The following is a 25,326-nucleotide window of genomic DNA, read 5'->3' on the forward strand; positions in this document are numbered from 1 at the left end:
AGGATTAGCTAAAATTCTCTCCTAACCTGCTATGAAAAAGTCACTATCGGTTGTAGCTGTTCTTCGTCTAGTCACAACCAGCTTACCGATGCCCCTCATACAGAATATCTCTGAAAATAATGTGATCAACAGACCAGGGGCCGCTCAGCCAATGAAAAGGTGGGAGTGCCATGTTGAGTGTTTTGATTGGCTCCCTTGGCACTAAGCAGGCTGTGGAAGGGACACCAAAGCAGGCATTAGGGGTGTGGCCAGAGTGTAGGCACAAGGTACTGCTCCAATGCCTGAAGCTTTCTGTAGTTGTCTGTGCCTGGCCACACTTCTAGTCTCTCCCCTCCTCTACGCCTCGGATGATAGACAAATCAAATCAGTGGAGTGACTGCCTGGCCTCACCTCTAAATCTCTTTCTCTCCAGTCAGATAGACAGACAGACGTACTGTAGATAGAGCTATCAACGATGGTGGTCCCTGGCTCTCAACACATAGAGGACAAGATGTACCATCCTCCGGAGGGTTTGCAGAAGGATGCTCATGTGCCTGACTTCAACTGTTATCTGGAACTTTACAAGAAGTCTATTGAGGAGCCGGACGGTAGGTTAAGAAGGCTGTTAGCCGTGCTTGTTGCTCGCAGAATAACTGAAGACTCATCTGCAATACACTGTACTGTCTCTGTCTCTGTCTCTGTCTGCGTGCTCTGAACGAAAATCTGTATGTCCTTTTTTCTTGTAGCATTCTGGAAAGAGGTCGCTAGTGATTTCTATTGGAAGAAACCTCCCACGGGTCAGATCCTGCAGTATAACTTCGACGTGACCAAAGGGAACATCTATGTGAAATGCATGGAGGGAGCCACAACTAACATGTGTTACAACGTCCTGGACAGGAACGTGAAGGACAAGAACCTTGGTGAACGAGTGGCGTTCTACTGGTAAGTTGCATTTGACTGTTTCTACTTGTTCAGAAAAAGATGAAGACATTTTGAGCCACCGTCTGTAGCATACAAGTCTCCCTGGAGCGCCCCAGTACGGGACAGGAAGTCCCCTAGACACTACGGACCTACTATTCATTCAGTATCTACATCAACACCCTGGCTTAGTGTGTGTGTGTGTGTGTGGCTGTGTGGCTGTGTGTGTGGCTGTGTGTGTGTGGCTGTGTGTGTGTGGCTGTGTGTGTGTGTGTGTGTGTGTGGCTGAGCTTTTCATGTCATAAGTGACCAAATATTTACTTTGTCAATGTGTGAAAATCTAACTTCTCAGACAAGTAATACCTGTTTCTCAGAGTGCCAGGGCTGAGATGAGGGTGTTAGTTACCTGTTTGTCTCAGTATACATTAACCTAACACCTGACATCAGAGTCAGAAGATAAGCTGTTTTAACGGCAGGTAGCCTAGTGGTTAGAGTGTAGGGACGGCAGGTAGACTAGTGGTTAGAGTGTAGGGGAGGCAGGTAGCCTAGTGGTTAGAGTGTAGGGGCGGCAGGTAGCCTAGTGGTTAGAGTGTAGGGGCGGTAGGTAGCCTAGTGGTTAGAGTGTAGGGTCGGCAGGTAGCCTAGTGGTTAGAGTGTAGGGTCGGCAGGTAGCCTAGTGGTTAGAGTGTAGGGTCGGCAGGTAGCCTAGTGGTTAGAGTGTAGGGTCGGCAGGTAGCCTAGTGGTTAGAGTGTTGGGTCAGTAACCTAAAGGTTGCTGGATCAAATCCCCGAGCTGACAAGGGAAAAAATCTGTCGTTCTGCCCCTGAACAAGCCCCATCATTGTAAATAATAATTTGTTCTTTAACTGACTTGCCAAGTTAAATACAAAATATATTTTTTAAATTATAAACGTTTTTTCAATTTTTTTTTTATTTTTACAAAAACTGGCAATTTTGTTGTTTTGTCTCTTTGGATTTTAAAGTGCAGACTTTAATTTCACGTTATTTTCATCGTTTAGCAATTACAGCACGTTTTGTACACAGTCCACCCATTTTAGGGGACCAAAGGTATTGGGACAAATTCACTTGTATGTGTATTAAAGTAGTCTTGAAGTTCAGTATTTGGTCCCATATTCCCATAGCACGCAATGATTACATCAAGTTTGTGACTCTACAAACTTGTTGGATGAATTTGCTGTTTGTTTTGGTTGTGTTACAGATTATTTTTGTGCCCAATAGAAATTAATGGTAAATAATGTATTGTGTCATTTAGGAGTTCCTTGAAACTGAAATCACCATTATAAGTGACACTTCTGATGACGACGTAACGACAGAATACGGACCGTTACAGCGAGATCCACGACCAGACAGCCTTTATCTGGCTAGTGCTTTCACATTACTCATTGCGCCTGATAGAAGAAATTGTGTACATTCTTGGAAATCACTCACGTGATATGACATGGTAACGATAGAATATGGTGTGTTATACCTGCAGGTCCTAGACTAAACACGGTCTGTCGTCAGACCACTGTAAAACACTGGTGCCAGGTGCCACTCTTGTTAAGGGAATTGAGACGCTGCCTTGATACTGTCACTGGCCTGTTCTCAATCATTGTACTATCCAGATAGCTGTAAGGTTAGCTGTTTATTTTTATTTTACCTTTATTTAACTAGGCAAGTCAGTTAAGAACAAATTCTTATTTTCAATGACGGCCTAGGAACAGTGGGTTAACTGCCTGTTCAGGGGCAGAACGACAGATTTGTACCTTGTCAGCTCGGGGGTTTGAACTTGCAACCTTCCGGTTACTAGTCCAACGCTCTAACCACTAGGCTACCCTGCGTCCCCAAGCTGTAAAGTTAGCTGTAGCTGTAAGGTTAGCTGTAGCTGTAAGGTTAGCTGTAGCTGCAAGGTTCGCTGTAAGGTTAGCTGTAGCTGTACGGTTAGCTGTAAGGTTAGCTGTAGCTGTAAGGTTAGCTGAATGCTTGAGATGGTCATTTCTGTGTCTTCAGCATGCAGTCAGACTGAGGCCTTGTCTTCCTGGCCAGCTTCACAGTCATTGGTCTGCTTTCTGTGTCTTCAGCATGCAGTCAGACTGATGCCTAGTCTTCCTGGCCAGCTTCACAGTCATTGGTCTGCTCTTGATCGTTGTATTATCTGGGTATCTTTAACAGTTAATAATGCCATACTAGGTAACACAGTCAGCCACGTATCTTCGTCGTGCACATAGCTGACATTAACATCATCAGCTATCTACAGTACAACAGGTGAGGTCAGATCCAAGCTTTACCCAGGCAGACTGCCATGGTAACTGGGTCGGGGGCTTGGGAGTTGAGACAGACTTGTGCAACAGTGTGCCACATAACTAAACAAGCAGACAGACCGACATCGGACGAGCATTCAAACCCGAATATAGACTGAACAAGCTGCTAAAGGAGAACATCCTGTCTATCTGAGGAAACGACAGGATGCATTGCTACATTTTTGGATTGAAATGACAGAAGTTGTGTTTTATACATGACGCAACCTGAGGACTGAGGAGAAGTCATTGGAAAGTTTAAAACAAAAGTCTGGATTTGAACGTAATGGCACTTGGGGTTAGTCCAAAATGACACAATAAGGGAATAGGTGTCCTCTTCAGGTAGGTGTGTCTTCTAACTGACTGTGATGAATGACAACATGACCTGAATTGTTGACTCGGATAAAAAAAAAGGCTCAATGTTTTTATATTGTATTGATTCAGATAAAGGCTTGATGTTTTTATATTGTATTGATTCAGATAAAGGCTTGATGTTTTTATATTGTATTGATTCAGATAAAGGCTTGATGTTTTTATATTGTATTGATTCAGATAAAGGCTTGATGTTTTTATATTGTATTGATTCAGATAAAGGCTTGATGTTTTTATATGGTATTGATTCAGATAAAGGCTTGATGTTTTTATATTGTATTGATTCAGATAAAGGCTTGATGTTTTTTTTAAATGTCTGTTCTCTAGGGAGGGGAACTCACCTGATCACCACGAGGCCATCACCTACGGTCAGCTGCTTGGACAGGTGTGCAGGTGTTCCAACACTCTGAAGCAGATGGGTAAGACGGTACACCTCAGTGTGGCATATGAAAGAAATAGGCTAGCTTACCACTTTTTCCCAATTGACTGCCCTTGTGAAGAACATTCATAAATGGTGGCGCTTTTCTTTAGAAATGTTTTAAATACTCAGCTTCCCCGTCAAAACCAGCACAACATCACCCTTTAACTTAACATTATCATATAGAGCTAAATACCATTTATGTGTATCTATCTCCTCCACCATTTTGTCTTCTGGCGTGTGTGTTACAGGAGTGAGGAAGGGAGACAGGGTGGCCATCTACCTCCCTATGATTCCAGAGCTGGTGTACACCATGCTGGCCTGCACCAGGATAGGAGCTGTCCACTCCATCGTGGTCAGTGCAGGGATTGACATTATGGGTTGACCTATTGCCCCGGGGGGGGGGGGGGGGGGGGGGGGGTTTGTATCCCATAGCAATCTCAATGGTGAACAAATGAGAAGAGATGAAGTGGATCAGAAATCAATCCCGGGTTTATTCCAAGTTGCAACAGGGAGACACCACCCAGCACAGAAACAGAGGAAAATGTCTAACTGGTCTTCTCTGAGAAGGTCCCCCCCGTATATCCTAATCAGTAGACGACTGTTCAAACAAAAAGACACACACACACACACACACGTGTGTTTTACAGACGACAATAACAATCAGTGTCCTCTGTCCTTGTGCCTTCAGTCTGGCGTCAATCACTATCAACAGATGTGAGTTTAAATCCAGAACGTAGTCTCTAGTCTTGTGACCAGTGTTAAAAACCACACTGGACATCATACGTATTACAGAAAGACAGAAATATAGAATGATGCTAAACATTCTGTTAATCACCTTTAAACTGAATATGAACTTCACCTGGGCTCCCGAGTGGCGCAGCGGTCTAAGGAACTGCGTCACTACAGGTCCCTGGTTCGAATCCAGGCTGTGATTGGGTGTCCCATAGGGCAGCGCACAATTTGCCCAGCGTCGTCCAGGTTAGGCCGGGTTTAGGCCGTCATTGTAAATAAGAATTTGTTTTTTTTTAACTGACTTGCCTAGTTAAATAAAATGTTACATAAATAAAATAATATCGTAAATATTTCCATTACACAAGCGAACTGAGCGGTCGTGCTAGTTGAGCTAGCCCTGCTCTCCCATTGGACAGCCGATTTATTGTTATTTCGTTTTTATAGTGAAAACACCCAAACTGGAAAGCATTCCAGTAGCCTAAAACTGATATTTCCAGTTCCTCCCCATTTTGTTTAAGTGAAAGACAGACAATTTATGACAGTCAGACAAGTTGAGCCTGCTTTTTTACTGATAACTAAAATACAAAGAATTCCAGGACTGATCTTTCTGGCAATATATGTCGTTTCTGAGTGTAAAATAGCTAATTTACATTTTCGGCTAAGTGATCATAATCTTCGAGCAAACCCCCCCCCCCCCCAAAAAAATACTCCTGACTTGCCTGATGGTCAAGTGCCTTTTCAGACTTCAATATCAATCCCTGCTTTAAGTTTAGTGGAGGTGGTTTGATCATCTAGTGGCTCTCACGATGAGGAGCCTTCTCTGAGACTTAACCTGAAGACTATGTGTTAGCTCCCTGATCTACTGCCTATGTAGGTTGTTTTTTTTTTTTATAGCTCCGCTAGCTAATATGACTAATGCAGTCTTAATAAGGTGTGTAGATGTTCCACACTGTAATTGACCGTTTTTGGTTTCTGTGTCCTGACTGTATTGACTGACATAAAGGAGCAGTGTTAATATTAGTGGTGGGGGGGGGGTTTCTGTAGAGAATGGGGTCATGCCTGCCCCTGTCGGTTCTGCCTGACCTCGCCTTGCAGAGTTATCAGCTGTTCAGTAGCAGTTGGGATAACACCTGCAAACGGGTCTGCATCCCAAGTGGCTCCCTATTCCCTACATAGTGCCCCATAATGGCAAACCTATTCCCTTAAAATGTGGACCAGCCACACTAGAACTGTCAGCATGCTATTTGGGCCAGGATCATAGCAAGAATACATGTATAGTAATTTTAGCCGCTAGCTGAGCCAGACACTATTTCGGTCATAACTTCTGCGTCTCAAGTAGAGTTTATAGCCTTGTAGTTGAACAATACCTCATGTCTTGTGTGTCCCCAAGGTTATTTTTTAATGTAGTACGCGGGACTATATTTAGACCTATTTTAGAGTGTAAGTGTTCCCCTTCCTGCTGGACCATTGTTCTATGAGCTGTCTACTGTTTTATGATTCACGAACGGGACATAAGAGATTGTTGCCCATGTTTTGATTGTTTTTGGGGCATTTGCAGTATCACTACTTCTAATCTGATGTAGCATGATTTCTCATGTAGTTTGAAACAACTAGGCACATTTTTTATTTTTATTTATTTTTTAAGTTTAGAAATGTTTTTGTATTCAATGCCATTTTGCTGAGTATAATTTTTTAAACGATAAGGTCCAGAGTCCGTCACGTTCTAAAATGTATTTCATATTAAAACGCTATGGTCACATTGAGAGGTAGGAAGACACTTTAAAAAAAAAAAATGTTAAACTGTGAACTATTTAACCGGGTCCAATGCAGAAGTGGCTTTTATTTTTTCTTTCTTTTAAAGGAGCAGGCTTACAGTAAATGGTAAAGCTGTGTGCTTTGGCTAAAGTAGATCTGGGACCAGGCTAACTCTAACCTCAAATACTTTTTTATATTGAACAAATGTTGATTCAATCAATCACAATGTTCTGTTAAATGACTCCATTAGATGTTGGCGTCTCGCCCTGTTATACATATTGTACAACCTCACTGAGTTGACCTTTGTGTGTGTGTGTGTGTGTGTGTGTGTGTGTGTGTGTGTGTGTGTGTGTGTGTGTGTGTGTGTGTGTGTGTGTGTTCAGTTTGCAGGCTTCTCCGCTGAGTCTCTGTGTGAGAGGATCATGGATTCCCAGTGTAGTATCCTGGTGACTGCAGGTAAGATAGAGCCCTGGACATCAGCCACTCTAAATAAATTAAATGTAAAAAATTAATTGGTAGCACTGGTGCTCCCAACTTCAACAAGTTGGGAGCACAACATAAAATCTAGGAGCACCAGAAGATGTATTTTGTTTTCATTGATTTGAGATATAGCATATTGGGCCTATATGAATTCTAGCTGCTGATTTGAGATATAGCATATTGGGCCTATATGAATTCTAGCTGCTGATTTGAGATATAGCATATTGGGTCTATATGAATTCTAGCTGCTGATTTGAGATATAGCATATTGGGTCTATATGAATTCTAGCTGCTGATTTGAGATATAGCATATTGGGTCTATATGAATTCTAGCTGCTTTTGAAGCTAGCCAGCCAGTTGTGCTCTAGAAACTAATATTTAACCCTGTAAAGACGCGTTTATTATAAAAACCAAGAATGTTTATACAAAAACCCTTTCGTTGAAATTACAAAGAATACAAGGTTTCTACATTGGGTTAAAGCACTACCTATTGAGATGCTTTACATGGACAATTCTACACTGTCTCTTTAAGAGCATCACGTTTGTGAGTGACTACAGTATGTGCCAAGACATGAGTCATTCATTCATTGCTGTAATCATTGATCTTCTAAAGAAGATATCCCTTTTCTTTTCTTTCTGTGCCCCCAAAAGTAACCCGATTTTGTTAGCTAGCCAGCTAATGAGGTAACATGACTTAACAAGGTGTACTGGTAAAGTAACCAGGTTGTTAGCTAGCTAGCTAATGAGGTTACATGACTTAACAAGGTGTACTGGTAAAGTAACCAGGTTGTTATAGCTAGCTAATGAGGTAACATGACTTAACAAGGTGTACTGGTAAAGTAACCAGGTTGTTATAGCTAGCTAGCTAACGAGGTTACATGACTTAACAAGGTGTACTGGTAAAGTAACCAGGTTGTTATAGCTAGCTAGCTAATGAGGTAACATGACTTAACAAGGTGTACTGGTAAAGTAACCAGGTTGTTATAGCTAGCTAGCTAACGAAGTAACATGACTTAATAAGGTGTACTGGTAAAGTAACCAGGTTGTTATAGCTAGCTAGCTAACGAAGTAACATGACTTAACAAGGTGTACTGGTAAAGTAACCAGGTTGTTATAGCTAGCTAGCTAACGAAGTAACATGACTTAACAAGGTGTACTGGTAAAGTAACCAGGTTGTTATAGCTAGCTAGCTAGCTAATGAGGTAACATGACTTAACAAGGTGTACTGGTAAAGTAACCAGGTTGTTATAGCTAGCTAGCTAACGAAGTAACATGACTTAACAAGGTGTACTGGTAAAGTAACCAGGTTGTTATAGCTAGCTAGCTAACGAGGTAACATGACTTAACAAGGTGTACTGGTAAAGTAACCAGGTTGTTATAGCTAGCTAGCTAACGAAGTAACATGACTTAACAAGGTGTACTGGTAAAGTAACCAGGTTGTTATAGCTAGCTAGCTAGCTAACGAAGTAACATGACTTAACAAGGTGTACTGGTAAAGTAACCAGGTTGTTATAGCTAGCTAGCTAACGAAGTAACATGACTTAACAAGGTGTACTGGTAAAGTAACCAGGTTGTTATAGCTAGCTAGCTAACGAAGTAACATGACTTAACAAGGTGTACTGGTAAAGTAACCAGGTTGTTATAGCTAGCTAGCTAACGAAGTAACATGACTTAACAAGGTGTACTGGTAAAGTAACCAGGTTGTTATAGCTAGCTAGCTAACGAAGTAACATGACTTAACAAGGTGTACTGGTAAAGTAACCAGGTTGTTATAGCTAGCTAGCTAACGAAGTAACATGACTTAACAAGGTGTACTGGTAAAGTAACCAGGTTGTTATAGCTAGCTAGCTAACGAAGTAACATGACTTAACAAGGTGTACTGGTAAAGTAACCAGGTTGTTATAGCTAGCTAGCTAGCTAACGAAGTAACATGACTTAACAAGGTGTACTGGTAAAGTAACCAGGTTGTTATAGCTAGCTAGCTAGCTAGCTAATGAGGTAACATGACTTAACAAGGTGTACTGGTAAAGTAACCAGGTTGTTTATAGCTAGCTAGCTAGCTAACGAAGTAACGTGACTTAACAAGGTGTAAACAAATGCCTGTGAGCAGCGATATGGTTTAAGAACAGGACCTAAAAACTCCCTTTTGGATTCACCCGCCACTGTAGCAGTTAAATTAAAAATATCTACTAGCCACTCAGAATTCGTACCAGACAATACATTTATTTGCCATAATAACACCAACATGTTTTTCCAGGTTTCGGATTTCCTCCAGTTTTTTTTCCGACTCGGGTTTTCACTCTCAATCACACTTTTCTTATAGAAAAACAAAACTAATTGGATGCTCTAAGTCCACAACTATGCTCAAACCACATCAGGAAACCACTTTTGAGGTCTGGGGAAGAAAATAAATATATATATTTTGGTGGGAATAGTTGCACTTTAATTTAATTTGCACTTCTCAAAAGACAGGCGTTTGGCTGGCAGTGTTTCTGTTCTACATTCGCAATAGTAGAGTTTGCAAAACAAAACACCACTCAATTTGATACAAATCATCATGATATCATATTTAACCTGTACCCCCACACATTGACTTGGTACCGGTACCCCCTGTATTTAGCCTCGTTATTTTGTTACTTTTTATTTTATTTTTTACTTTAATTTATTTAGTAAATATTTTCTCAACTAAATTTTTTTTTTTAAACTGAGTTGTTGGTTAAGGGCTTTGTAAAGTAAGCATTTCATGGTAAGGTCTACTACACCGGTTGTATTCGGCGCATGTGACACAAATAACATTGTAGATTTAATTTGATATCATTATGCCAGATCATTTGAGAAGTTTTTATGGGAAAGCCATTCATTAGAAATCACTGTTTCAGTGCGGCTTGGTTGGGTTGTGTTTCGGAGGACGCACGGCTTTCGACCTTCGCTTCTTCTCAGTCCGTACGGGAGTTGCAGCGATGAGACAAGACTGTAACTACACATTGGATATCACGGAATTGGGGAGGAAAAAGGGGTAAAATAAATAATAATAATAATACAAAAATAAATGACTGTTTCACTAACTGGCTAAACCAAGTGGCGGACACTGGCGTTGCCATGACGTCATCAGAACACCGACGTATTCTTTAATATTCTTTACACCAAATGAGTCTGCGCTCGCTTTTTCCCTCAGCGAAGCCCATCATTACAACTATATTTATCTGGGAGATGTTTTCTTCCTGTTCCCACTGGTGTTCCCTAAAATAAAAAATGTCAGGTCACACAACAAAATATCTAGGAGCATTTTAGAGCCCTGCTGATAAGATTACACCATGCATGTGGGACTTGGCTGATGTCGTCCAATAAGATGACACCATGCATGTGGGACTTGGCTGATGTCGTCCAATAAGATGACACCATGCATGTGGGACGTGGCTGATGTCCAATAAGATGACACCATGCATGTGGGACGTGGCTGATGTCGTCCATTAAGATGACACCATGCATGTGGGACTTGGCTGATGTCGTCCAATAAGATGACACCATGCATGTGGGACTTGGCTGATGTCGTCCAATAAGATGACACCATGCATGTGGGACGTGGCTGATGTCCAATAAGATGACACCATGCATGTGGGACGTGGCTGATGTCGTCCATTAAGATGACACCATGCATGTGGGACTTGGCTGATGTCGTCCAATAAGATGACACCATGCATGTGGGACTTGGCTGATGTCGTCCAATAAGATGACACCATGCATGTGGGACGTGGCTGATGTCCAATAAGATGACACCATGCATGTGGGACGTGGCTGATGTCGTCCATTAAGATGACACCATGCATGTGGGACTTGGCTGATGTCGTCCAATAAGATGACACCATGCATGTGGGACTTGGCTGATGTCGTCCAATAAGATGACACCATGCATGTGGGACGTGGCTGATGTCCAATAAGATGACACCATGCATGTGGGACGTGGCTGATGTCGTCCATTAAGATGACACCATGCATGTGGGACGTGGCTGATGTCGTCCAATAAGATGACACCATGCATGTGGGACTTGGCTGATGTCGTCCAATAAGATGACACCATGCATGTGGGACGTGGCTGATGTCCAATAAGATGACACCATGCATGTGGGACGTGGCTGATGTCGTCCATTAAGATGACACCATGCATGTGGGACGTGGCTGATGTCGTCCAATAAGATGACACCATGCATGTGGGACTTGGCTGATGTCGTCCAATAAGATGACACCATGCATGTGGGACGTGGCTGATGTCCAATAAGATGACACCATGCATGTGGGACGTGGCTGATGTCGTCCATTAAGATGACACCATGCATGTGGGACGTGGCTGATGTCGTCCAATAAGATGACACCATGCATGTGGGACGTGGCTGATGTCCAATGAGATGACACCATGCATGTGGGACTTGGCTGATGTCGTACAATAAGATGACACCATGCATGTGGGACGTGGCTGATGTCGTCCATTAAGATGACACCATGCATGTGGGACGTGGCTGATGTCGTCCATTAAGATGACACCATGCATGTGGGACGTGGCTGATGTCGTCCATTAAGATGACACCATGCATGTGGGACGTGGCTGATGTCGTCCATTAAGATGACACCATGCATGTGGGACGTGGCTGATGTCGTCCAATAAGATGACACCATGCATGTGGGACGTGGCTGGTCCCTAGTTGGACCAATCATCCTGACATCTTAAGTGGGGCTCCCGAGTCCCGAGTGGCGCAGCGTTCTAAGGCACTTCATCTCAGTTCGATTCCAGCCACAACCGGCCGTGATTGGGAGTCCCGTAGGCCGTGATTGGGAGTCCCGTAGGCCGTGATTGGGAGTCCCGTAGGCCGTGATTGGGAGTCCCGTAGGCCGTGATTGGGAGTCCCGTAGGCCGTGATTGGGAGTCCCGTAGGCCGTGATTGGGAGTCCCGTAGGGCGTGATTGGGAGTCCCGTAGGCCGTAATTGGGAGTCCCGTAGGCCGTGATTGGGAGTCCCGTAGGCCGTGATTGGGAGTCCCGTAGGGCGGCGCACAATTGGCCCAGCGTCGTCCGGGTTTGGTCGGTGTAGGCCGTCATTGTAAAGAAGAATTTGTTCTTAACTGCCTTTCCTAGTTAAATAAAATGTTGTAAATATATCACTAGCCACTTTAAACAATGCTACCTTATATAATGTTACTTACCCTACATTATTCATCTCATATGCATACGTATATACTGTACTCTATATCATCGACTGTATCCTTATGTAATACATGTATCACTAGCCACTTTAAACTATGCCACTTTGTTTACATACTCATCTCATTTGTACATACTGTACTCGATACCATCTACTGTATCTTGCCTATGCTGCTCTGTACCATCACTCATTCATATATCCTTATGTACATATTCTTTATCCCCTTACACTGTGTACAAGACAGTAGTTTTGGAATTGTTAGTTAGATTACTTGTTATTACTGCATTGTCGGAACTAGAAGCACAAGCATTTCGCTACACTCGCATTAACATCTGCTAACCATGTGTATGTGACAAATAAAATTTGATTTTGATTTGATTTGAAATAAAATGTTAAATAAAGAAATGTTAAAGCAATTACCTCCTATATGGGCTTGGGTCTCCAACAGTTCAGATGAACACTTTATCTTATCAACTTGCATTCTCTCTCTCTCTCTCAAGATGGTGTGTACAGAGGGGAGAAGTTGATCAACCTGAAACAGATAGCAGACGAGGCTCTGGAGAAATGTAGGGAGAAGTAGGTTCTCTTTACACCTCTATCATGGTTCTGCTTATACCTACTGCACCCTCTCTGTCTGTCTCTCTCTCTCTCTCTCTCTCTGTCTCTCTCTCTCTGTCTCTTTCTGTCTGTCTCTGTCTGTCGATCTGTCTCTGTCTATCGATCTGTCTGTCTCTGTCTCTCTCTCTTCATCACAGATACTGTTTACCTTAACCCCTGAGATAGGAGCAGTGGCTCACACACACACACAGTCAGACCCTGTTGATGGAGAGTGTTGTCTGTTCTGCAAGCTGTGGGGTTGGTGGGGCAACAGCAAGAGTTTTGATTCTACAGGGAAGCCCCATCTGTCTGTTGCCCCTAGCGATCTCGATCTGTCGCCGTAGCGATTTTGTGTGTGTGTGAAACGGCACTTGTATGTCTATCGCAGCCAAAAGACATATGACAGCATATAAACACCATATGGAAGATACTCTACTATGTAGAGCTGAGTGGACAAAACATTAGGAACACCTGCTCTTTCCATGACATAGACTGACCAGGTGAATCCAGGTGAAAGCTATGATCTCTTTCCCGTCATTGTGTATCAAGAATGGTCCACCACCCAAAGGACATCCAGCCAACTGGACACAACTGTGGGAAGCATTGGAGTCAACATGGGCCCAGCAATCCCTGTGGAAACACTTTCAACACAGTGCAGAGTCCCATGTCCTGACGAATTGAGGCTGTTCTGAGGGGGAACGATGGTGCAACTCAATATTAGAAAGGTGTTCCTAATGTTTTGTCCACTCAGTGTATAGGGAATATTCAGCGGCGCTACACTGACTGCCCTTACGGACAGATAACGCATCCGGTATCTATGCCGACAGCTCTGCTCTTCTTTTCTCCACAGAGCATCCGCCACTGTTACACGATGTTTAGTAGTGAAACACCATGCACTGAGGACACAAGATGGAGATGTTGCCAACACATTGCAGGTAGGCCCAGATTTTGACCAGAATACGGACGTTCATCTACCATCTACCCGGTGCCCAGAATACGGACGTTCATCTACCATCTACCATCTACCATCTACCATCTACCATCTACCATCTACCATCTACCTCTCGGTGCCTAAAATAGCTCTTTTCTTTCTTCTTCTTCTTCTTTTTTTCTTCGATTTGAACAACCGTTCAATCTAAAAATTTTTTTATTTAGTTTTAACCTGAGTTGTGTTTGTTGATGTGCTGTCCTCCTCCTGCTGTAATTCCTGGTGTAGTTTTAGTTTTACTCTATTCTGACTATCATGGTCCTGCTGTAATTCCTGGTGTAGTTTTTACTGTATTCTGACTGTCATGGTCCTGCTGTACTTCTACTGTATTCTGACTGTCATGCTCCTGGTGTAGTTTTTACTGTATTCTGACTATCATGGTCCTGCTGTAATTCCTGTTGTAGTTTTACTGTATTCTGACTATCATGGTCCTGCTGTAATTCCTGGTGTAGTTTTACTGTATTCTGACTGTCATGGTCCTGCTGTACTTCTACTGTATTCTGACTGTCATGCTCCTGGTGTAGTTTTTACTGTATTCTGACTATCATGGTCCTGCTGTAATTCCTGTTGTAGTTTTACTGTATTCTGACTATCATGGTCCTGCTGTAATTCCTGGTGTAGTTTTACTGTATTCTGACTGTCATGGTCCTGCTGTACTTCTACTGTATTCTGACTGTCATGCTCCTGGTGTAGTTTTTACTGTATTCTGACTATCATGGTCCTGCTGTAATTCCAGGTGTAGTTTTACTGTATTCTGACTATCATGGTCCTGCTGTAATTCCTGGTGTAGTTTTACTGTATTCTGACTGTCATGGTCCTGCTGTACTTCTACTGTATTCTGACTGTCATGCTCCTGGTGTAGTTTTTACTGTATTCTGACTATCATGGTCCTGCTGTAATTCCAGGTGTAGTTTTACTGTATTCTGACTATCATGGTCCTGCTGTAATTCCTGGTGTAGTTTTACTGTATTCTGACTGTCATGGTCCTGCTGTACTTCTACTGTATTCTGACTGTCATGCTCCTGGTGTAGTTTTTACTGTATTCTGACTATCATGGTCCTGCTGTAATTCCAGGTGTAGTTTTACTGTATTCTGACTATCATGGTCCTGCTGTAATTCCTGGTGTAGTTTTACTGTATTCTGACTGTCATGGTCCTGCTGTACATCTACTGTATTCTGACTGTCATGCTCCTGGTGTAGTTTTTACTGTATTCTGACTATCATGGTCCTGCTGTAATTCCTGGTGTAGTTTTACTGTATTCTGACTGTCATGGTCCTGCTGTACTTATACTGTATTCTGACTGTCATGCTCCTGGTGTAGTTTTTACTGTATTCTGACTATCATGGTCCTGCTGTAATTCCAGGTGTAGTTTTACTGTATTCTGACTATCATGGTCCTGCTGTAATTCCTGGTGTAGTTTTACTGTATTCTGACTATCATGGTCCTGCTGTAATTCCTGTTGTAGTTCTACTGTATTCTGACTGTCATGGTCCTGGTGTAGTTTTACTGTATTCTGACTGTCATGGTCCTGGTGTAGTTTTACTGTATTCTGACTATCATGGTCCTACTGTACAGTCGTGGCCAAAAGTTTTGAGAATGACACAAATATTAATTTCCACAAAGTTTGCTGCTTCAGTATCTTTAGATATTTTTGTCAGATGTTACTATGGAATACTGAAGTATAATTACAAGCATTTCATAAGTGTCAAAGGATTTTATTGACAATTGCATGAAGTTGATGCAAAGAGTCAATATTTGCAGTGTTTACCCTTCTTTTTCAAGACCTCTGCAATCTGCCCTGGCATCCTGTCAATTAACTTCTGTGCCACATCCTGACTGATGGCAGCCCATTCTTGCATAATCAATGCTTTGTCAGAATTTGTGGGGTTTTGTTTGTCCACCCGCCTCTTGAGGATTGACCACAAGTTCTCAATGGGATTAAGGTCTGGTGAGTTTTCTGGCCATGGACCCAAAATATTGATGTTTTGTTCCCCGAGCCACTTAATTATCACTTTTGCCTTATGGCAAGGTGCTCCATCATGCTGGAAAAGGCCTTGTTCGTCACCAAACTGTTCCTGGATGGTTGGGAGAAGTTGGCATGACACAGGACTGATGGTAGCGCTCACCTCGTCTTCTCCGGACAAGCTTTTTTTCCGGAGGCCCCAAACAATCGGAAAGGGGATTCATCAGAGAAAATGACTTCATCCCAGTCCTCAGCAGTCCAATCCCTGTACCTTTTGCAGAATATCAGTCTGTCCCTGATGTTTTTTCCTGGAGAGAAGTGGCTTCTTTGCTGCCTTTCTTGACACCAGGCCATCCTCCAAAAGTCTCACTGTGCGTCCTCACTGTGCGTGCAGATGCACTCACACCTGCCTGCTGCCATTCCTGAGCAAGCTCTGTACTGGTGGTGTGATGCCCCGATCCCGCAGCTGAATCAACTTTAGGAGACGGTCCTGACGCTTCCTGGACTTTCTTGGGCGCCCTGAAGCCTTCTTCACAACAATTGAACCGCTCTGCTTGAAGTTCTTGATGATCCGATAAATGGTTGATTTAGGTGCAATCTTATTGGCAGCAATATCCTTGCCTGTGAAGCCCTTTTTGTGCAAAGCAATGATGACGGCACGTGTTTCGTTGCAGGTAACCATGGTTGACAGAGGAAGAACAATGATTCCGAGCACCACTCTTCTTTTGAGGCTTCCAGTCTGTTATTCTAACTCAATCAGCATGACAGAGTGATCTCCAGCCTTGTCCTCGTCAACACTCACACCTGTGTTAACGAGATAATCACTGCCATGATGCCAGCTGGCCCTTTTTGTGGCAGGGCTGAAATGCAGTGGAAACTGTTTTTTTTTTGGTGTTCATTTGCATGGCGAAGTGGGACTTTGCAATTCATCTGATCACTCTTCATAACATTCTGGAGTATATGGAAATTGCCATCATACACACTGAGGCAGCAGACTGTGAAAATTAATGGCCACAACTCTACCTCTACTGTATTCTGACGATCAGGTTTCTGTTGTATTTCCTGTTGTCTCGACTCTGTGGGATGCTGCGTGTGTTGGGAGGAGGTGATGGGACAGGTCTCTGAGGTGATGGGACAGGTCTCTGGGGTGATGGGACAGGTCTCTGGGGTGATGGGACAGGTCTCAGAGCAGTGTGAACCTGACTCCTGTTGTATTTCCTGTGTTGGGAGGAGGTGATGGGACAGGTCTCAGAGCAGTGTGAACCTGAGTCCTGTTGTATTTCCTGTTGTCCAGACCCCGTGGGATGCTGCGTATGTTGGGAGGAGGTGATGGGACAGGTCTCTGAGCAGTGTGAACCTGACTCCTGTTGTATTTCCTGTTGTCCAGACCCCGTGGGATGCTGCGTGTGATGTGTGTTGGGAGGAGGTGATGGGACAGGTCTCAGAGCACTGTGAACCTGAGTGGCTGGATGCAGAGGATCCTCTCTTTATACTTTATACCAGCGGATCTACGGGCAAACCAAAGGTAGGGTACTCTCTCACACACACACACACACACACACACACAGACACAGATACACACACACACACACACCACATGCACACACACACACACAGACATACATACATACAGTGGGGCAAAAAAGTATTTAGTCAGCCACCAATTGTGCAAGTTCTCCCACTTAATAAGATGAGAGAGGCCTGTAATTTTCATCATAGGTACACTTCAACTATGACAGACAAAATTAGAAAATAAAATCCAGAAAATCACATTGTAGGATTTTTTATGAATTTATTTGCAAATTATGGTGGAAAATAAGTATTTGGTCACCTACAAACAAGCAAGATTTCTGGCTCTCACAGACCTGTAACATCTTCTTTAAGAGGCTCCTCTGTCCTCCACTCGTTACCTGTATTAATGGCACCTGTTTGAACTTGTTATCAGAATAAAAGACACCTGTCCACAACCTCAAACAGTCACACTCCAAACTCCACTATGGCCAAGACCAAAGAGCTGTCAAAGGACACCAGAAACAAAATTGTAGACCTGCAACAGGCTGGGAAGACTGAATCTGCAATAGGTAAGCAGCTTGGTTTGAAGAAATCAACTGTGGGAGCACTTATTAGGAAATGGAAGACATACAAGACCACTGATATTCTCCCTCGATCTGGGACTCCAAGCAAGATCTCACCCCGTGGGGTCAAAATGATCACAAGAACGGTGAGCAAAAATTCCAGAACCACACGGGGGGACCTAGTGAATGACCTGCAGAGAGCTGGGACCAAAGTAACAAAGCCTAACATCAGTAACACACTACGCCGCCAGGGACTCAAATCCTGCAGTGACAGACGTGTCCCCCTGCTTAAGCCAGTACATGTCCAGGCCCGTCTGAAGTTTGCTAGAGAGCATTTGGATGATCCAGAAGAAGATTGGGAGAATGCCATATGATCAGATGAAACCAAAATATAACTTGTTGGTAAAAACTCAACTCGTCGTGTTTGGAGGACAAAGAATGCTGAGTTGCATCCAAAGAACACCATACCTACTGTGAAGCATGGGGGTGGAAACACCATGCTTTGGGGCTGTTTTTCTGCAAAGTGAACAGGACGACTGATCCGTATAAAGGAAAGAATGAATGGGGCCATGTATCGTGAGATTTTGAGTGAAAACCTCCTTCCATCATCAAGGGCATTGAAGATGAAACGTGGCTGGGTCTTTCAGCATGACAATGATCCCGAACACACCGCCCGGGCAACGAAGGAGTGGCTTCGTAGGAAGCATTTCAAGGTCCTGGAGTGGCCTAGCCAGTCTCCAGATCTCAACCCAATAGAAAATCTTTGGAGGGAGTTGAAAGTCTGTGTTTCCCAGCAACAGCCCCAAAAACATCACTGCTCTAGGGGAGATCTGCATGGAGGAATGGGCCAAAATACCAGCAACAGTGTGTGAAAACCTTGTGAAGACTTACAGAAAACGTTTGACCTCTGTCATTGCCATCAAAGGGTATATAACAAAGTATTGAGAAACTTTTGTTATTGACCAAATACTTATTTTCCACCATAATTTGCAAATAAATAAATTAAAAATCTTACAATGTGATTTTCTGGATTTTTTTCCCCCTCATTTTGTCTGTCATAGTTGAAGTGTACCTATGATGAAAATTACAGGCCTCTTATCTTTTTAAGTGGGAGAACTTGCACAATTGGTGGCTGACTAAATACTTTTTTGCCCCACTGTATATACACACACACACACACTCAGTCACACACATATATATACATACACACCTCGAGTGATAATATGTGTAATGTGTGTGTGTGTGTGTGTGTGTGTGTGTGTGTGTGTGTGTGTGTGTGTGTGTGTGTGTGTGTGTATGTATGTATGTTCCTCTGTGTGTTAACCCTGTGTCTTCCTCCCCTACAGGGTGTCCTCCACACGGTAGCAGGCTACCTGCTCTACACCTCTCTGACCTTTAAGTATGTGTTTGACCACCAGCCAGACGATGTGTACTGGTGTACCGCAGATATAGGATGGATCACCGGGCACTCCTACATCACCTATGGACCCCTGGCCAACGGGGCTACCAGCGTACTGGTCAGTAGAACTGGTGTAGAACTGGTGTAGAACTGGTGTAGAACTGGTCAGTAGAACTGGTATAGAGCTGGTCAGTAGAACTGGTATAGAACTGGTCAGTAGAACTGGTATAGAGCTGGTCAGTAGAACTGGTATAGAACTGGTATAGAGCTGGTCAGTAGAACTGGTATAGAACTGGTATAGAGCTGGTCAGTAGAACTGGTGTAGAACTGGTCAGTAGAACTGGAGTAGAACTAGTCGGTAGAACTGGTATAGAACTGGTCGGTAGAACTGGTCTGTAGAACTGGTATAGAACTGGTCATTAGAACTGGTATAGAACTGGTCAGTAGAACTGGTCAGTAGAACTGGTATAGAACTGGTCGGTATAGAACTGGTCGGTAGAACTGGTATAGAACTGGTCAGTAGAACTGGTATAGAACTGGTCAGTAGAACTGGTGTAGAACTGGTCAGTAGAACTGGTGTAGAACTGGTGTAGAACTGGTCAGTAGAACTGGTCAGTAGAACTGGTATAGAACTGGTCAGTATAGAACTGGTATAGAACTGGTCAGTAGAACTGGTATAGAACTGGTATAGAACTGGTCAGTAGAACTGGTATAGAACTGGTCAGTAGAACTGGTATAGAACTGGTCAGTAGAACTGGTATAGAACTGGTCAGTAGAACTGGTATAGAACTGGTCAGTAGAACTGGTATAGAACTGGTCAGTAGAACTGGTATAGAACTGGTCAGTAGAACTGGTATAGAACTGGTCAGTAGAACTGGTCAGTAGAACTGGTATAGAACTGGTCAGTATAGAACTGGTCAGTATAGAACTGGTCAGTAGAACTGGTGTAGAACTGGTCAGTAGAACTGGTATAGAACTGGTCAGTATAGAACTGGTATAGAACTGGTCAGTAGAACTGGTATAGAACTGGTATAGAACTGGTCAGTAGAACTGGTATAGAACTGGTCAGTAGAACTGGTATAGAACTGGTCAGTAGAACTGGTATAGAACTGGTCAGTAGAACTGGTATAGAACTGTTCAGTAGAACTGGTATAGAACTGGTCAGTATAGAACTGGTCAGTAGAACTGGTGTAGAACTGGTCAGTAGAACTGGTGTAGAACTGGTCAGTATAGAACTGGTCAGTAGAACTGGTGTAGAACTGGTCAGTAGAACTGGTATAGAACTGGTCAGTATAGAACTGGTCAGTATAGAACTGGTATAGAACTGTTCAGTAGAACTGGTATAGAACTGGTCAGTATAGAACTGGTCAGTAGAACTGGTGTAGAACTGGTCAGTAGAACTGGTGTAGAACTGGTCAGTATAGAACTGGTCAGTAGAACTGGTGTAGAACTGGTCAGTAGAACTGGTATAGAACTGGTCAGTATAGAACTGGTCAGTATAGAACTGGTATAGAACTGTTCAGTAGAACTGGTATAGAACTGGTCAGTATAGAACTGGTCAGTAGAACTGGTCAGTAGAACTGGTCAGTAGAACTGGTCAGTAGAACTGGTCAGTATAGAACTGGTCAGTATAGAACTGGTCAGTAGAACTGGTCAGTAGAACTGGTCAGTATAGAACTGGTCAGTAGAACTGGTCAGTAGAACTGGTGTAGAACTGGTCAGTAGAACTGGTGTAGAACTGGTCAGTATAGAACTGGTCAGTAGAACAAACAACATTTTTTAAACATGTTTTATTTATTTAACCTTTATTTAACTGGGCAAGTCAGTTAAGAACACATTCTTGGTCTTATGGTTAACACGTTGACCTCTTGGTCATAGCCTGGTTCCTCTCTAGGTTTATTCCTAGGTTTTGGCCTTTCCAGGGAGTTTTTCCTAGCCACCGTGCTTCTACACCTGCATTGCTTTTGGGGTTTTAGGCTGGGTTTCTGTACAGCACTTTGAGATATCAGCTGATGTAAGAAGGGCTATATAAACACGATTTGATTTGGTCTGATTGGTTAACATGTTGGGTTGGTGGGAACCCTCTTGGTCGGATTGGTTAACATGTTGGGTTGGTGGGAACCCTCTTGGTCTGATTGGTTAACATGTTGGGTTGGTGGGAACCCTCTTGGTCTGATTGGTTAACATGTTGGGTTGGTGGGTGGGAACCCTCTTGGTCTGATGGTTAACACGTTGGGTTGGTGGGAATCCTCTTGGTCTGATTGGTTAACACGTTGGGTGGGTGGGAATCCTCTTGGTCTGATTGGTTAACAGTTGTAATACTAGCACTTTCTTTGTATATATTGCCTGACTGAACCAACGATGTGTGTGTGTGTCTGTGTGTGTGTGTCTCTGTGTGTGTGTGCCCGTGTGTGCCTGTTTGTGTGTGTGTGTGTGTCTCTGTGTGTGTGTGTGTGTCTCTGTGTGTGTGTGTGTGTCTCTGTGTGTGTGTGTCTGTGTGTGTCTGTGTGTGTGCCTGTGTGTGTGTGTGCCTGTGCGTGTGTGTGTGCCTGTGCGTGTGTGTGTGCCTGTGTGTGTGTGTGTCTCTGTGTGTGTGTGTGTTCTCCAGTTTGAGGGTATTCCAGTCCATCCTCACGTTGGGCGTTTCTGGGAGGTGATTGAGAAGTACAGAGTGACCAAGTTCTACACAGCTCCCACAGCCATACGCCTCCTGATGAAGTACGGATTAGATCCAGTACAGAAGTAAGACACACACACACACACACACACACACACACACACACGCACACGCGCACGCGCTGTGTTTTCTCAGTGTAAGGCCGGGATTCAATACAATCTGTCCGTTTTTTGTGTTTTTTTTTTGTTTTGTTGCTCTGCATCTTTTTAAGGTAATGTTCCCGAGGTTCCCAGAGACCTCATACATGATAAACGTTGCGTATGTCAGCTCCGTAGGAAATTACCTTTTAAATGTCAAGCAAACTATTACCGCTGGATCTACAGCTGATCAGATTGAATCCCGACCTTTCATCTTTGCGTCTCGTACACTGATCTGAGCTATAGCACTTTGGCTATAATAACAGTGTCCTTCTGTCCACTAGCGCCATCTGTTGGACGATAAGAGAACCAACACTCAGTTGAACCAGACCAGACTCAGCATTTTCTTCACTTATTCACCCTAATCCTGTCACTCCCTGCAGGTACGACCTGTCATCGCTGAGGATTCTGGGTACTGTAGGTGAGCCCATCAACCCGGAGGCGTGGCATTGGTACCACGAGGTGATTGGTCAGAAGAGATGCCCTGTGGTGGACACCTTCTGGCAGACCGAGACGGTGAGAGACGCTGAGTGAGCAATGTCCCAACTGGTGCCAGTCCAGAATGTCTGTTTTGAAATCGTCCTTTTAAAATTTTTAAATCTTTTAATTATTTTCTATTACGTCTATTTGACTGAAAATAAGTTAGAAAATACAGTTAAAATAAAGATTTTAATACATTTGAAAAATATGAAGATTTTACTGAGCTACAGTTCATAATGTATGAATCTGACATGACTAGGAATACAGAGATGTATCTGTTGGTCACAGATACCTTAAAAACAAGATCGGAGCGTGGATCAGAAAACCAGTCAGTATCTGGTGTGACCATTTTCCTCATTCAGCGTGACACATCTCCTTCACATAGAGTTGATCAGGCTGTTGATTGTGGCCTGTGGCATGTTGTCCCTCTCCTCTTCAATGGCTGTGTGAATTGGTGGATATTGTAGGGAACTGGAACACGCTGTTGTACACTTAGATCCAGAGCATCCCAAACATGCTCAATGGGTGACATGTCTGGTGAGTATGCAGGCCATGGAAGAACTGGGACATTTACAGCTTCCAGGAATTGTGTACAGATCCTTGCGACATGGGGCCGTGATGGTGGTGGGTGAATGGCACAACAATGGGCCTCAGGATCTTGTTACAGTATCTATGTGCATTCAAGTTGCCATCGATTTAAAATGCAATTGTGTTAGTTGTCCGTAGCTTATGCCTGCCCATACCATAATCCCACCATGGGGCACTCTGTTCACAACGTTGACATCAGCAAACCGCTCACCCACACGATGCCATATTCACGTGGCTTGCGGTTGTGAGGCCGGTTGGACATCCTCCCAAATTCTCTAAAATGACGTTGGAGGCGGCTTATGGTAGAGAAATTAACATTAAATTATCTGGCAACAGCTCAGTTGGACATTCCTGCCGTCAGCATGCCAATTGCACACTCCCTCAACTTGAGAAATCAGTGGCATTGTGTTGTGAGACAAAACGGCACATTTTAGAGTGGTCTTTTATTGTACCCAGCACAAGGTGCACCTATGTAATGATCATGCTATTTTAATCAGATTCTTGATATACCACACCTGTCAGGTGGATGGATTATCTTGGCAAAGGAGAAATGCTCACTGACACGGATGTATAAACACATTTTGTGCAGAACATTTGAGAGGAGAAAAAAAAGCTTATTTTTTTGTACAAATGAAACATTTTCTGTGATCTTTTATTTCAGCATGTCGCGTTTAGATTGTTGTTCATTGTGTGTGTGTGTGTGTGTGTGTGTGTTCTTGCGCAGGGTGGCCATGTTTTAACTCCTTTACCTGCCGCTACACCTCTGAAACCTGGATCAGCTGTAAGTTACCATCATATATACACAGTGTTTATAGTAGGGGTAGGGCAACCGAGTTCACGGAGCACTGCAGGTTCCAACGAGGCCATCACACCTGACCACCTGACCACCTGACTACCTGACTACCTGACTACCTGACCACCTGACCACCTGACCACCTGACTACCTGACCACCTGACTACCTGACCACCTGACTACCTGACCACCTGACTACCTGACTACCTGACCACCTGACTACCTGACTACCTGACTACCTGACTACCTGACTACCTGACCACCTGACTACCTGACCACCTGACTACCTGACCACCTGACTACCTGACCACCTGACTACCTGACCACCTGACTACCTGACCACCTGACTACCTGACCACCTGACTACCTGACTACCTGACCACCTGACTACCTGACCACCTGACTACCTGACCACCTGACTACCTGACTACCTGACCACCTGACTACCTGACCACCTGACTACCTGACCACCTGACCACCTGACCACCTGACTACCTGACCACTTGAGCTAATTGATCAGTGATCGTCTAAATTGAACACACCTGTTTTTTCAGGTCGGGTTAAATAAAATTCAACAATTAAAAACATGACGTGTCAGTGGTAATCCAGGACCAGGGTTTCCTACCCCTTTTATAAAAGCATCTAATCAACCTTGAATCCTATTGATTTGAATCGGTCTGACGTTCCAGACGTTTCCTTTCTTTGGCGTGGAGCCTACCATACTGAACGAGCATGGAGAGGAACTGGAGGGAGAGGCAGAGGGCTATCTGGTCAGTATTATAACACTATACTATCTGGTCAGTATTATAACACTATACTATCTGGTCAGTATTATAACACTATACTATCTGGTCAGTAACACCATACTATCTGGTCAGTACAACACACATTCTGTGGTACAATCACTTCAAGTACAGTTTAATACATGTTTTTACATTTTTTTATTCTTTCTCCCTATCCTTATAATATGGATTTCATATAGGGTTAATACCGTAATATTTCTAAACTAAGAGCCCCGGTCTGTAATGTTGTTGCAGGTGTTTCATTAGGTACTGGTAGGGTTATTACCGTAATATTTCTAAACTAAGAGCCCCGGTCTGTAATGTTGTTGCAGGTGTTTCATTAGGTACTGGTAGGGTTATTACCGTAATATGTCTAAACTAAGAGCCCCGGTCTGGGATGTTGTTGCAGGTGTTTCATTAGATACTGGTAGGGTTATTACCGTAATATGTCTAAACTAAGAGCCCCGGTCTGGGATGTTGTTGCAGGTGTTCCGTCGGCCCTGGCCTGGTATCATGCGTACCTTGTACGGAAACCAGGAGCGATTTGAGAACACTTACTTCAAGAAGTTCCCAGGTTTCTACGTGACCGGGGATGGTGAGACTGTTCAAACAACACCTTGCATTGATTCATGTTGTATTAGATTCATGTTGTATTAGATTCATGTTGTATTAGACTCATGTTGTATTAGATTCATGTT

At 43.5% G+C, this 25,326-nt stretch overlaps 1 protein-coding gene across 4 annotated transcripts in view; it reads left to right on the forward strand.

Annotated features, from left to right (window-relative positions):
* Nucleotides 1–25,326, forward strand: part of acss2l (acyl-CoA synthetase short chain family member 2 like) — a 42,484-nt gene that overhangs the window by 9,277 nt on the left and 7,881 nt on the right. For 3 of the 4 annotated variants that reach the window (XM_036986662.1, XM_036986659.1, XM_036986661.1), the window contains exons 2-15: nt 413–587; nt 726–921; nt 3,894–3,985; nt 4,236–4,339; nt 6,858–6,930; nt 12,649–12,724; nt 13,596–13,680; nt 17,085–17,222; nt 19,119–19,289; nt 21,780–21,913; nt 22,369–22,501; nt 23,778–23,834; nt 24,536–24,616; nt 25,115–25,223. In XM_036986662.1, coding sequence (XP_036842557.1) covers nt 455–587; nt 726–921; nt 3,894–3,985; nt 4,236–4,339; nt 6,858–6,930; nt 12,649–12,724; nt 13,596–13,680; nt 17,085–17,222; nt 19,119–19,289; nt 21,780–21,913; nt 22,369–22,501; nt 23,778–23,834; nt 24,536–24,616; nt 25,115–25,223 — 1,582 coding nt within the window. In that variant the 5' untranslated portion in view covers nt 413–454. Of the gene's footprint in view, nt 1–287; nt 588–725; nt 922–3,893; nt 3,986–4,235; nt 4,340–6,857; nt 6,931–12,648; nt 12,725–13,595; nt 13,681–17,084; nt 17,223–19,118; nt 19,290–21,779; nt 21,914–22,368; nt 22,502–23,777; nt 23,835–24,535; nt 24,617–25,114; nt 25,224–25,326 lie in introns of those variants that run through there. The other variant, XM_036986660.1, reaches the window with a different exon arrangement.

Source organism: Oncorhynchus mykiss, chromosome 8 (genome assembly GCF_013265735.2).
Source record: "Oncorhynchus mykiss isolate Arlee chromosome 8, USDA_OmykA_1.1, whole genome shotgun sequence".
Classification (NCBI taxonomy): Eukaryota; Metazoa; Chordata; class Actinopteri; order Salmoniformes; family Salmonidae; genus Oncorhynchus; species Oncorhynchus mykiss.